The 13,840-nt window shown below is 55.5% G+C and overlaps 2 protein-coding genes and 5 non-coding genes across 7 annotated transcripts; 4 read left to right on the top strand and 3 right to left on the bottom strand.

Annotated features, from left to right (window-relative positions):
* Positions 1-72, bottom strand: TRNAQ-UUG (transfer RNA glutamine (anticodon UUG)). Its single transcript has one exon. It is a non-coding gene; the product is annotated as a tRNA-Gln (tRNA).
* Positions 73-1,917: 1,845 nt separating this feature from the next.
* TRNAS-GCU (transfer RNA serine (anticodon GCU)) lies at positions 1,918-1,999 on the top strand. Its single transcript has one exon. It is a non-coding gene; the product is annotated as a tRNA-Ser (tRNA).
* Positions 2,000-3,776: 1,777 nt separating this feature from the next.
* TRNAS-GCU (transfer RNA serine (anticodon GCU)) lies at positions 3,777-3,858 on the top strand. Its single transcript has one exon. It is a non-coding gene; the product is annotated as a tRNA-Ser (tRNA).
* A 1,498-nt stretch (positions 3,859-5,356) lies between these two features.
* LOC135330280 (beta-keratin-related protein-like) lies at positions 5,357-5,686 on the bottom strand. The gene has a single exon (XM_064522955.1). It carries the CDS (start codon positions 5,684-5,686, stop codon positions 5,357-5,359), a length of 330 nt encoding a protein of 109 aa, XP_064379025.1.
* Positions 5,687-8,175: 2,489 nt separating this feature from the next.
* Positions 8,176-8,257, top strand: TRNAS-GCU (transfer RNA serine (anticodon GCU)). The gene has a single exon. It is a non-coding gene; the product is annotated as a tRNA-Ser (tRNA).
* Positions 8,258-10,092: 1,835 nt separating this feature from the next.
* On the bottom strand, positions 10,093-10,174 carry TRNAS-GCU (transfer RNA serine (anticodon GCU)). The gene has a single exon. It is a non-coding gene; the product is annotated as a tRNA-Ser (tRNA).
* A 2,491-nt stretch (positions 10,175-12,665) lies between these two features.
* LOC112991032 (beta-keratin-related protein-like) lies at positions 12,666-12,995 on the top strand. Its single transcript, XM_026113210.2, has one exon. It carries the CDS (start codon positions 12,666-12,668, stop codon positions 12,993-12,995), a length of 330 nt encoding a protein of 109 aa, XP_025968995.2.
* Positions 12,996-13,840: the final 845 nt, after the last annotated feature.

Raw genomic sequence — 13,840 nt, 5'->3', positions numbered from 1 at the left:
AGGTTCTGCTGAGACTTGAACTCAGATCACTGGATTCAAAGTCCAGAGTGCTGCCCATTACACCACAGAACCACTTTTCCTTTGCTAGGGTCATCTTCTGGCTGCAGGACAGCAGATGGAAAGAAAGGGAAAGAGAAGCCAATGAATCCCATCAGATAGGGCCCTAGGTCCTGGTTGAAATTTAGGGATCACCTCCTCTAAGCTCAAGAATGGTTCATCCAAATGAGCAGAAAGTCAAACAAAGGAGGCCTGCATGGATGAACAAGGAGCTCCTGGCAAAACTCAAACAGAAGAAGGAAGTATACAGAAGGTGGAAGCAGGGACAGGTAACCTGGGAGGAATATAGGGATGTTGTCCAAGGATGCAGGGATGGGGCTAGGGAGGCCAAGACCCATCTGGAGTTGAATCTGGTGAGGAATGTCAAGGAAAACAAGAAGGGCTTCTGTAAATACATCTGTAACAAAAGGAAGACTAGGGGAAATATAGGCCTGCTGCTGAATGGGGCCAGAGCCCTGGTGACAGAGGACACAGAAAAGGTTGAGGTGCTGAATGCCTGCTTCGCCTCAGTCTTTACTGGTGACACTGGCCCTCAGAAATCTAAGGCGCAGGAGACCAGGAAGAAAGTGTGGAGAAAGGAAGACTTTCCTTTGGCAGAGGAGGCGGATAGGGTTAGGGATCACTTAAGCAAACCAGACGTACACAAATCCATGGGCCTGATGGAATACACCATAAGTGCTGAGGGAGCTGGCGGATGTCATTGCAAAACCATTCTCAAACATCTTTGAAAAGTCATGGTGATCAGGAGAGGTGCCTGAGGACTGGAAGAAAACAAATGTCGCTCCTATCTTCAGAAAGGGCAAGAAGGAGGACCCAGGGAATGACAGGCCAGTCAGCCTCACCTCCATCCCTGGAAAGGTGATGGAGTGGCTCATCCTGGATACCATTTCCAAGCACACGAAGGACAAGAAACTCATCAGGAGTACTCAGCATGGATTCGCTGAGGGGAAATCATGCTTAACCAACCTGATAGCCTTCTATGATGGAATGACTGGCTGGGTAGATGAGGGGAGAGCAGTGGATGTTGTCTACCTTGACTTCGGTAAGGCTTTTGATGCCCTGTCTCGTAACATCCTCATAGGCAAGCGGATGAAGTTTGAGCTAGATGAGCAGGCAGTGGGGTGGATTGAAAACTGTCTGAACAGCAGAGCTCAGAGGGTTGTGATCAGTGGTGCAAAGTCTAGTTGGAGGCCAGCAACCAGTGGTGTACCCCAGGGGTCAATACTGGGTCCAATCCTGTTCAGCCTATTCATCAATGACCTGGATGATGAACTGTGCTTTCAGTAGGTTTGCTGATGGTACAAAGCTAGGGGGAGTGGCTGATACACCAGAAGGTTGTGCTGCCATTCAGAGGGTCCTTGGCTGGCAGGAGAAATAGGCAGAGAAGAACCTTATGAGGTTTGATAAAGGGAAGTGCGGAGTCCTGCACCTAGGTAGGAATAACACCCTGCACCAGTACATGCTGACACTTGCTGACTTCAGCTTCCTACCAAGTTTACATAATCACCTGTTCCCCTTTACTATTTTCCCCATCCTTTAAGATTCCTAAACCCAGAGTTCTTTGTTTACGAACGGTTGACAAGGTTAAGTGAGCTTTTGACAAGTTATCCTCGGTACCCCTGGGTGGGAAATGGCACACATGTGTGAGAGAAGAGGGCTTCAGACATGGGGCATGATGTGACCAGGAAGATTAAGTTACTGATAGAGAAGGAAGTTTAGAATGGAGTCTTCTACCAATGCCACAGAAGGGAATCCTTGCAGGGCTTCCTGCTGGAGAAAACATTTCTAGATGTTTTTTACAAAGGGCTGTGGTGGCAGCCACAGCGGCAGCCACAGCTGCAGCCACAGCCCCATCAGGCTGACGAGGTGGCCGAGTGGTGAAGGCGATGGACTGCTAATCCATTGTGCTCTGCACGCATGGGTTCAAATCCCATCCTCGTCGGAGCCCAGGGACCAGCCCAGAAGGAGCCTTTTGAGGCAGGGGCAAGGCCCGCTCTTCCCTTGCTGCTTCTGGCAAGTGACCATTGCGAGGCGCTTGCTTGTCTACCAAGCAGGGCAGGTGACACCTCCCAGGAAGGGAGCGTCCCCACTACTCTCTCCCCACCTCCAGGGTATGCACAGTCCCATCAAACACCAAGCCTTTCACAAAGCATGTCCCTGGACAGTCCGCTCAACAGAGCTCCCTCTGCCTGGGACAGACCCCAGTGAAGCTGAGAGGGGAGAAGAGCTCAGGGAAACTGAGCCCGAGGTGGCAGGGCTTTCCAGGCAGTAGCCACAAAGAGCACATTGTCCCCTGCTCTCCTGTGTGCTTTCATTTCAGCAGGAGAGAGAGAGAGAGAGAGAGAGAAACTAGGGTGCCTGCACATGGGTGCCACAGAGCTGAACTCACAGTCCCCAGTTACCAGGCCAGGGACTTGGCCCCTGACCTCCAGGGCCCACACCATTCTGGGGAATCACTCAGAGACCAGTACTGTGGCAGTGACACTTCCTTGGGCCCTGTAAAGGGCTATTGTCCTGTCCTTCCTGAGAAACCAGAAAACAAAACCAGTGAACATTCCATATCCTGTAAAAAATTGCCTTCTCAATTCGATTTCCACAAGGGGGAAAGCAAGCAGTCTTGCAATATTTATTTAGGGCCAAATTACCAAAACAAAAACAATCCATGGAGCTACATTTCTGGGCACTGCAAGAGACTGAGTGGATTCAGATTTATTCTCTCCACCAAAGAGAACTAGAGACAAGGGAAGGAATGGGAGAGCCTTAATCCATGGATTTTACAGAGGCTTCCTTCCTTCCCTGCAGGAGATCCTAGACTCACAGGCCAGGTACAGTGGCTTTTGTTGGCTTTGTTATTTTTTGTTCTTCCTCAAAACAGCTCCCTGTCAAAGGGAATTGGACTTGTGGGTTTCTTAGAAGGCAACACCTAATGCAGGACTGGCACACGAAAATCTACCTTTCCTGTGATCTGCTGGTATCTGTTTGAGACAACCTCTGGTCCCCTTTATAAATCCCTGACACCCTTAACCGAACACACCCTGATCCTACCCCTTCAGCCCTTTCCACTGCACACAGCCCCTCTCTCCTCTCCCACAGACAAGGATCCTTCTGGATTTAGAGGGAACCAGACTGCCAGGGAGGGAGACGCTCCCTTTTTACCCAGCCCCAGGCACTTGTGATGCAAGGGGAGTGTTTGCAGGATGGCACTAGGAGCCCAGAGCCCCTCAGCTAATCCTCAGCCTCTCCTCCCACGTGGTGTGCATGCCATTGTGTCCAGGGATGCTGCTCAGCCCTGTCCCTTCCGACCCCTGCCAAGTGCCTGCTGACCACCTGTCAGACCTTCCCTCGGAGGCCTGGCTGGCTGCTGCCTGCTCCTGCTTCCATGTGGGTCCTCCCTGCAGTTTCCTGCTTTGTGCTGGCCTCTCCTTGCCTGCCCCCCCCCACACACAGTTGCACCCTGCCTCCATGAATCAGGTCCCTGGCTCCCCGGGAAGGACCAGTCGCTCCTTCCTCCTCCTTATTCACCTGTTTGCCCCAGTGCTACCGGCCTGGGGAAGGAGCTCAGCAGAGGACTGCGCTTCTCAGTCCTGTCCTCCCTCCTGGCAGGGACTCCTGCCCAACAGACAGTGCTGAACCTGCCAGTCCTCCTTGTTCACAAGTCTCAGTGGTGGCAGCCATGGTGGCGGCGGCAGCCACAGCTGCAGCCACAGCCCCATCAGGCTGACGAGGTGGCCGAGTGGTGAAGGCGATGGACTGCTAATCCATTGTGCTCTGCACGCATGGGTTCAAATCCCATCCTCGTCGGAGCCCAGGGACCAGCCCAGAAGGAGCCTTTTGAGGCAGGGGCAAGGCCCGCTCTTCCCTTGCTGCTTCTGGCAAGTGACCATTGCGAGGCGCTTGCTTGTCTACCAAGCAGGGCAGGTGACACCTCCCAGGAAGGGAGCGTCCCGTCCCCACTACTCTCTCCCCACCTCCAGGGTTTGCACAGTCCCATCAAACACCAAGCCTTTCACAAAGCATGTCCCTGGACAGTCCACTGCTCAACAGAGCTCCCTCTGCCTGGGACAGACCCCAGTGAAGCTGAGAGGGGAGAAGAGCTCAGGGAAACTGAGCCCGAGGTGGCAGGGCTTTCCAGGCAGTAGCCACAAAGAGCACATTGTCCCCTGCTCTCCTGTGTGCTTTCATTTCAGCAGGAGAGAGAGAGAAAGAGAGAGAGAAACTAGGGTGCCTGCACATGGGTGCCACAGAGCTGAACTCACCAGTCCCCAGTTACCAGGCCAGGGACTTGGCCCCTGACCTCCAGGGCCCATACCATTCTGGGGAATCACTCGGAGACCAGTACTGTGGCAGTGAAGCACTTTTCTTTCCCTAAGCCTTTCTGTGCCCATGACAGGGGGCTGCGCACACTTCCTTGGGCTCCTGTAGATTGTGTTATTTCTCAAGAGCTGGCATGAAGGACTCTGATGGGGACACTGCCAGCACTGAGAGAGCTCCCCATGGCAGCCAACGTGGCGGAGTCCACAGCTGTGCAGTGCGGAAAAGAGCTGAGCATTGCGCCTTGCAGGAGGAGGGCAGCAGCTTGCCTTGCAGCAGCATCCCCAAGGCTTCCGAGTGCATGGCCGTGGAAAGAGAGGGCTCTGCTTCCAGGACGGGTAGCTGGCTCCTGTAGGTTCCCTTGCTGCCGCCAGGGTAGCAGGAAGGACTCTTTCTCATGGGGGAGAAAAGGGAGGAGGTTTTCCAGCGCCATTAATTGCCAGGACCTGTCATGTGTGGACAGAAGGGCATCCTCTCCTCCTCACATTGAGCAGGTTGAGGATTGAGAGCAGAGGAGAAAGAAACACCACAAGTGTCCTGCGCTGTTGCACAATGCCTTTAATGAGAACCAAACAGCAAGGGGAGAGCACAGAAGATCCAAGCAATACGTTGCCAGGGTTCAGAAAAGCCCTGAGAATTCCTCCCATCCCTGGGCAGCTGGACACGGAGTGGCTGCTTCCTCTCTCCTTCCTCCTGAAGCCTCAGGCACTCACGTACCGCTTGCTGCCATTGGTGATGTCCGTACCAAATCCAGCAACGCATGGAAGGAGGAGATATTTCAGGGGCAGCATGAGGTAAAGCAGAGCAAGAGGGAGACAGAAGGAGGCCTGATGGGAGGAGGCGGGAAGCTGGCCCAGGTGCCTCCTTCCAGGCAGAGAGGTGGGAGCTCAGCTCCTCTGGAGACCATGGCCGTGCTCTCTGGGCTGGCTCCAGGCCTGGTTTGAGGCTGCTGGGGCTCACTCCCAAGCAGGCACTCCATGCACAGGCCTTAGGAGAAGAGATTGCCCCGTGCAAAGTGCCCATAGAGCCCACAGCCCAGGCCTGACCGCCCAAAGCCGCCCAGCCCCAGGGAGCCCCCAGAAGCAATGGGGACGCCGCCAGCGCTGAGAGAGCTCCCCACGGCAGCTGACGCGGTGCAGCCCACGGCTATGCCCTCCAGGGAAGAGCTGAGGATCGGGCCTGGCAGGGTCACCAGCACTGGCGGGGGCTGGATCACAACGATGGATTCAGGGCACTGGAGGACGCACGGCTCGTTGCAGCTGTTGGCAAGTGGGGTTGGGCCGCAGGTGGCTGGCAGGCACGGGCTGTAGCACGCCATGTCTCCGGGAGGGAGGAGCCTCTGCAACACAGAGCCGGGAGTGAGCGGGGGGCAGAAGCTGTCGCACTGTTCCAGATCCCCAGCTCGGCTCCTCCTCCTCCTCTGGCAAGAGTGGGTGCTGGAGAGCTCAGTGGGGTGGGGTTTGGGATGGGGAACAGTTCAAGACAGCTGTGTCCAGCAGAAGGGCCTGCTGTGGTCTCCGGCGGTTGTTTTGGCAGGACACAGCGGTCTGCGCTCCCGTCCCCCATGTGTAGCTTGGGTCTCCCTGGTCCCATCGTGCCCTGCCTCTGGAGACCTCTTCTCCTACCCACCAGGGGTGACCCACCCTTGGGGACCTATGGTATCTTGGCAAGCGTTCGTTTCACCCCACCTGTGGAAACGGTCCCCCTTGGGAAAAGCTCTCACAGGCACACACACAGAAACTCTCCGTTTAGGATCCTTTAGGGAGGGGAGGAGACCAGGAGGAGGATTCAGACTTCTGAGGAAGCGAAGAATTCTGCCAGCGGAAGAGACGAGAGACAGAACGAACTGAGGCTTACCAAGTTCACGGAGGAGAGGAAGGCGCAAGAAGAGAATAGAAGAGCTGGGAGCTGCGCACCCTTTTATACTGTGGCCCAGAGCCCTGAGGGAGCTGAAAAAGGACGTGGACCGGAAGCACGTTCAGCAACAGTAATTTTGGCTTGCAAAGCTCTTGGGGTAGATGAAAGACATTGCTATTTTGTCTGACGTGTTGGGCTCCCTTTTCATCCCAGGTAAGGCCAAAATGACTACTTTGCGAGGAATTAGGTTTCCTCCCCAGACCCATGCTCACCTGAGGTCTCACACCAGTTGTGGAGAAAGAGTTTCAGAAGTCCCAGGCCACCTGTGGGTGTTGTGCACGTGCTGCCCTTCCTGGGGAACACGGCCACCACTCAGCCAGGACTTGAGCTGTGGAGCAGCGCTGGAGGCAACCGACAAGGGCTTTGCCTGGAGGGGCTGGGGCTGACCCTGAGAAACACAAGTTGCTTGAGGGCCACGGAGGTACTCAGAGCATAGCCAAGCCTCCGCAGGTTGTCTGTCCCCCAGAAGGGCACAGAAGGGCTCTGAGGAGCCTCAGATCCCCAGGAGTGACCGGAAGGTGATGGTCAACCAGGGACTCACAGCGAGACGGAGACAAACCCTGTTGTGTGCAGGGATGGGGGCACTGAGGCCGTTCCTGGAGACAGCCAGGCCACGCCATGGTGGCTTTCTGCTCACCCCCAGCCCTGCTGATTGACGCACATGCTTTCCTGCCACTGAAGTGGAAGCCAAAGAGTTCAGCGACTGTGTCCTGCGGGGAGAGGCCAAACCATTCTCCTTTGGGACCAGCACAGCCACTGCCTTACCAGACTTGGCCTTTCCTGTCACTCACCTGAGTAAAAGCAACAGCTCAGGGAGGCATCAGAGAGCACTCAGAGAGTCTGCTGAGACATGCCTGAAAGTGTGCCAGAACCAAGTGGCTTTGTTTGCTTCAGCACATTCTTCCCCAAGAATGCACACCGTTGTGTTGTTCTGTGGGGGTTGTCCAGGTCACTGGCCCAGAGGGTCTTGCTTTTTTTTTCTGGTCAGGGATGGAGTGGCACATTCAGGAGCTTTTAATTGCAAGGTGGCACCAGACCACCTTGGAGTGGACTCACCTGTGAGTCACCAGAGTGCTGAGGCACTGTGAGAAACCTCAGCTGCCCCTCGCTGCGAATCACCCACGTGTTGGCAAGAGTGGCATTGGGGGAAATGGACTCAGCTGTGCAGAGGACCCAGCAGTCACCTTCTTGTCCACATGCCTACAGAAATGCAGGTTGTCATATGGTGCTGCCAAAGCTGTCAGCATGGCGCACAGCCACATGGTGACTCCTGGAAATGCTCCCTTGAAACGCTTCCCTCCATGGCCTGTGCTCTCCATGGAAAGGCGAGTGCTAGTCTGGCTTCCGCGCCAGGATATGGGTGCATGCAGTGAGTGGTAGAAGTGAAGCAACTTGCGCACGCAGGCACACAGGCTGACAGACATAAAGAAGGAGAGCTTCTGAGTGTGAGCGGGTGTGTGCAGCAAAGAACGAACCTTGCCTTGAGATGATTGCAGGTAGAAAAGAAGCATCCTCTAAGAAAGCCTGTACATAATCACCTGTTCCCCTTTACTATTTTCCCCATCCTTTAAGATTCCTAAACCCAGAGTTCTTTGTTTACGAACGGTTGACAAGGTTAAGTGAGCTTTTGACAAGTTATCCTCGGTACCCCTGGGTGGGAAATGGCACACATGTGAGAGAAGAGGGCTTCAGACATGGAGCATGATGCAACCAAGAAGATTAAGTTACTGATAGAGAAGGAAGTTTAGAATGGAGTCTTCTACCAATGCCACAGAAGGGAATCCTTGCAGGGCCTTCCTGCTGGAGAAAACATTTCTAGATGTTTTTTACAAAAGGCTGTGGTGGCAGCCACAGCGGCAGCCACAGCTGCAGCCACAGCCCCATCAGGCTGACGAGGTGGCCGAGTGGTGAAGGCGATGGACTGCTAATCCATTGTGCTCTGCACGCATGGGTTCAAATCCCATCCTCGTCGGAGCCCAGGGACCAGCCCAGAAGGAGCCTTTTGAGGCAGGGGCAAGGCCCGCTCTTCCCTTGCTGCTTCTGGCAAGTGACCATTGCGAGGCGCTTGCTTGTCTACCAAGCAGGGCAGGTGACACCTCCCAGGAAGGGAGCGTCCCCACTACTCTCTCCCCACCTCCAGGGTATGCACAGTCCCATCAAACACCAAGCCTTTCACAAAGCATGTCCCTGGACAGTCCGCTCAACAGAGCTCCCTCTGCCTGGGACAGACCCCAGTGAAGCTGAGAGGGGAGAAGAGCTCAGGGAAACTGAGCCCGAGGTGGCAGGGCTTTCCAGGCAGTAGCCACAAAGAGCACATTGTCCCCTGCTCTCCTGTGTGCTTTCATTTCAGCAGGAGAGAGAGAGAGAGAGAGAGAGAAACTAGGGTGCCTGCACATGGGTGCCACAGAGCTGAACTCACAGTCCCCAGTTACCAGGCCAGGGACTTGGCCCCTGACCTCCAGGGCCCACACCATTCTGGGGAAACACTCAGAGACCAGTACTGTAGGCTTCTTTCCTCCTGTTCATTGGCGGTTCCCCTCCAGGGAGAGCCTGGCACTGGCCTCTCTACAGCACCCTTAAGGTGGAGGATGATTTCGACAAATGCCTGCATGGGACTTCTCTTCCGCAGGGTAAGAAAGCCTAGTTTCCTCAGCCTCTTGTCACATATGAAGTGTTCCAGCCCCAAACACTTTCAGTTGCTTTCCTTTGCACTTTCCACTGCTAACCCGCCACCAGCTTGGCAGTGAAACATGGACTGCTACCCTTTGAGTCTGGCACTCCAGCCAGGTTTTCAAAATCCTGTTGTCCACACAGCCAGTCCACCTCTCACAAGATGGCTTAGAGGTCATGGGAGGCTGTATCACAGGCTGTGGGAGACTGTGTTGCATGATTTACTAAGTCAAGGAATGCAACGTTTACTGTTCTCCCTTCATCCATGGAGCCAGGCAGCTCACCGCAGAAGGCAGTCAGCTTGCTGAGGCCGGGCTTGTCCTTGGTGAATCTGTGCTGCCTATTCCCAGCCTCCTCTTTGTTCTCCATGTGCTTGGGTAGGGCTTCCATAAGATGTGCCCTCTACGGGGCCAGATAATACAAGGCTGACTAGTCTCCATTTCCAAGGCCTACCCAACCTGCCTTGCCTTCTTTCCCTTCCCATCCCTGAAGGCTCTCTTTTTCTTTCCCTGCTGCATGCTGTGGCCAGATTTTTCTTCCTGGGGAGAGCAAGCTCTTCAGGCACAGTGCACTCCAGTAGCACTTTGCAGAGACCAAGGAAGTGTCACTGCTACAGTACTGGTCTCTGAGTGATTCCCCAGAATGGTGTGGGCCCTGGAGGTCAGGGGCCAATTCCCTGGCCTGGTAACTGGGGACTGTGAGTTCAGCTCTGTGGCACCCATGTGCAGGCACCCTAGTTTCTCTCTCTCTTTCTCTCCTGCTGAAATGAAAGCACACAGGAGAGCAGGGGACAATGTGCTCTTTGTGGCTACTGCCTGGAAAGCCCTGCCACCTTGGGCTCAGTTTCCCTGAGCTCTTCTCCCCTCTCAGCTTCACTGGGGTCTGTCCCAGGCAGAGGGAGCTCTGTTGAGCGGACTGTCCAGGGACATGCTTTGTGAAAGGCTTGGCGTTTGATGGGACTGTGCAAACCCTGGAGGTGGGGAGAGAGTAGTGGGGATGGGACGCTCCCTTCCTGGGAGGTGTCACCTGCCCTGCTTGGTAGACAAGCAAGCGCCTTGCAATGGTCACTTGCCAGAAGCAGCAAGGGAGGAGCGGCCCCTGCCTCAAAAGGCTCCTTCTGGGCTGGTCCCTGGGCTCCGACGAGGATGGGATTTGAACCCATGCGTGCAGAGCACAATGGATTAGCAGTCCATCGCCTTCACCACTCGGCCACCTCGTCAGCCTGATGGGGCTGTGGCTGCAGCTGTGGCTGCCGCTGTGGCTGCCACCACAGCCCTTTGTAAAAAACATCTAGAAATGTTTTCTCCAGCAGGAAGGCCCTGCAAGGATTCCCTTCTGTGGCATTGGTAGAAGACTCCATTCTAAACTTCCTTCTCTATCAGTAACTTAATCTTCTTGGTTGCATCATGCTCCATGTCTGAAGCCCTCTTCTCTCACATGTGTGCCATTTCCCACCCAGGGGTACCGAGGATAACTTGTCAAAAGCTCACTTAACCTTGTCAACCGTTCGTAAACAAAGAACTCTGGGTTTAGGAATCTTAAAGGATGGGGAAAATAGTAAAGGGGAACAGGTGATTATGTACAGGCTTTCTTAGAGGATGCTTCTTTTCTACCTGCAATCATCTCAAGGCAAGGTTCGTTCTTTGCTGCACACACCCGCTCACACTCAGAAGCTCTCCTTCTTTATGTCTGTCAGCCTGTGTGCCTGCGTGCGCAAGTTGCTTCACTTCTACCACTCACTGCATGCACCCATATCCTGGCGCGGAAGCCAGACTAGCACTCGCCTTTCCATGGAGAGCACAGGCCGTGGAGGGAAGCGTTTCAAGGGAGCATTTCCAGGAGTCACCATGTGGCTGTGCGCCATGCTGACAGCTTTGGCAGCACCATATGACAACCTGCATTTCTGTAGGCATGTGGACAAGAAGGTGACTGCTGGGTCCTCTGCACAGCTGAGTCCATTTCCCCCAATGCCACTCTTGCCAACACGTGGGTGATTCGCAGCGAGGGGCAGCTGAGGTTTCTCACAGTGCCTCAGCACTCTGGTGACTCACAGGTGAGTCCACTCCAAGGTGGTCTGGTGCCACCTTGCAATTAAAAGCTCCTGAATGTGCCACTCCATCCCTGACCAGAAAAAAAAAGCAAGACCCTCTGGGCCAGTGACCTGGACAACCCCCACAGAACAACACAACGGTGTGCATTCTTGGGGAAGAATGTGCTGAAGCAAACAAAGCCACTTGGTTCTGGCACACTTTCAGGCATGTCTCAGCAGACTCTCTGAGTGCTCTCTGATGCCTCCCTGAGCTGTTGCTTTTACTCAGGTGAGTGACAGGAAAGGCCAAGTCTGGTAAGGCAGTGGCTGTGCTGGTCCCAAAGGAGAATGGTTTGGCCTCTCCCCGCAGGACACAGTCGCTGAACTCTTTGGCTTCCACTTCAGTGGCAGGAAAGCATGTGCGTCAATCAGCAGGGCTGGGGGTGAGCAGAAAGCCACCATGGCGTGGCCTGGCTGTCTCCAGGAACGGCCTCAGTGCCCCCATCCCTGCACACAACAGGGTTTGTCTCCGTCTTGCTGTGAGTCCCTGGTTGACCATCACCTTCCGGTCACTCCTGGGGATCTGAGGCTCCTCAGAGCCCTTCTGTGCCCTTCTGGGGGACAGACAACCTGCGGAGGCTTGGCTATGCTCTGAGTACCTCCGTGGCCCTCAAGCAACTTGTGTTTCTCAGGGTCAGCCCCAGCCCCTCCAGGCAAAGCCCTTGTCGGTTGCCTCCAGCGCTGCTCCACAGCTCAAGTCCTGGCTGAGTGGTGGCCGTGTTCCCCAGGAAGGGCAGCACGTGCACAACACCCACAGGTGGCCTGGGACTTCTGAAACTCTTTCTCCACAACTGGTGTGAGACCTCAGGTGAGCATGGGTCTGGGGAGGAAACCTAATTCCTCGCAAAGTAGTCATTTTGGCCTTACCTGGGATGAAAAGGGAGCCCAACACGTCAGACAAAATAGCAATGTCTTTCATCTACCCCAAGAGCTTTGCAAGCCAAAATTACTGTTGCTGAACGTGCTTCCGGTCCACGTCCTTTTTCAGCTCCCTCAGGGCTCTGGGCCACAGTATAAAAGGGTGCGCAGCTCCCAGCTCTTCTATTCTCTTCTTGCGCCTTCCTCTCCTCCGTGAACTTGGTAAGCCTCAGTTCGTTCTGTCTCTCGTCTCTTCCGCTGGCAGAATTCTTCGCTTCCTCAGAAGTCTGAATCCTCCTCCTGGTCTCCTCCCCTCCCTAAAGGATCCTAAACGGAGAGTTTCTGTGTGTGTGCCTGTGAGAGAGCTTTTCCCAAGGGGGACCGTTTCCACAGGTGGGGTGAAACGAACGCTTGCCAAGATACCATAGGTCCCCAAGGGTGGGTCACCCCTGGTGGGTAGGAGAAGAGGTCTCCAGAGGCAGGGCACGATGGGACCAGGGAGACCCAAGCTACACATGGGGGACGGGAGCGCGGACCGCTGTGTCCTGCCAAAACAACCGCCGGAGACCACAGCAGGCCCTTCTGCTGGACACAGCTGTCTTGAACTGTTCCCCATCCCAAACCCCACCCCACTGAGCTCTCCAGCACCCACTCTTGCCAGAGGAGGAGGAGGAGCCGAGCTGGGGATCTGGAACAGTGCGACAGCTTCTGCCCCCCGCTCACTCCCGGCTCTGTGTTGCAGAGGCTCCTCCCTCCCGGAGACATGGCGTGCTACAGCCCGTGCCTGCCAGCCACCTGCGGCCCAACCCCACTTGCCAACAGCTGCAACGAGCCGTGCGTCCTCCAGTGCCCTGAATCCATCGTTGTGATCCAGCCCCCGCCAGTGCTGGTGACCCTGCCAGGCCCGATCCTCAGCTCTTCCCTGGAGGGCATAGCCGTGGGCTGCACCGCGTCAGCTGCCGTGGGGAGCTCTCTCAGCGCTGGCGGCGTCCCCATTGCTTCTGGGGGCTCCCTGGGGCTGGGCGGCTTTGGGCGGTCAGGCCTGGGCTGTGGGCTCTATGGGCACTTTGCACGGGGCAATCTCTTCTCCTAAGGCCTGTGCATGGAGTGCCTGCTTGGGAGTGAGCCCCAGCAGCCTCAAACCAGGCCTGGAGCCAGCCCAGAGAGCACGGCCATGGTCTCCAGAGGAGCTGAGCTCCCACCTCTCTGCCTGGAAGGAGGCACCTGGGCCAGCTTCCCGCCTCCTCCCATCAGGCCTCCTTCTGTCTCCCTCTTGCTCTGCTTTACCTCATGCTGCCCCTGAAATATCTCCTCCTTCCATGCGTTGCTGGATTTGGTACGGACATCACCAATGGCAGCAAGCGGTACGTGAGTGCCTGAGGCTTCAGGAGGAAGGAGAGAGGAAGCAGCCACTCCGTGTCCAGCTGCCCAGGGATGGGAGGAATTCTCAGGGCTTTTCTGAACCCTGGCAACGTATTGCTTGGATCTTCTGTGCTCTCCCCTTGCTGTTTGGTTCTCATTAAAGGCATTGTGCAACAGCGCAGGACACTTGTGGTGTTTCTTTCTCCTCTGCTCTCAATCCTCCACCTGCTCAATGTGAGGAGGAGAGGATGCCCTTCTGTCCACACATGACAGGTCCTGGCAATTAATGGCGCTGGAAAACCTCCTCCCTTTTCTCCCCCATGAGAAAGAGTCCTTCCTGCTACCCTGGCGGCAGCAAGGGAACCTACAGGAGCCAGCTACCCGTCCTGGAAGCAGAGCCCTCTCTTTCCACGGCCATGCACTCGGAAGCCTTGGGGATGCTGCTGCAAGGCAAGCTGCTGCCCTCCTCCTGCAAGGCGCAATGCTCAGCTCTTTTCCGCGCTGCACAGCTGTGGACTCCACCACGTTGGCTGCCATGGGGAGCTCTCTCAGTGCTGGCAGTGTCCCCATCAGAGT

The sequence above is a fragment of the Dromaius novaehollandiae genome, chromosome 18, assembly GCF_036370855.1.
Source record: "Dromaius novaehollandiae isolate bDroNov1 chromosome 18, bDroNov1.hap1, whole genome shotgun sequence".
Taxonomy (NCBI): Eukaryota; Metazoa; Chordata; class Aves; order Casuariiformes; family Dromaiidae; genus Dromaius; species Dromaius novaehollandiae.
This window is presented reverse-complemented; position numbering and strand designations above follow the sequence as displayed.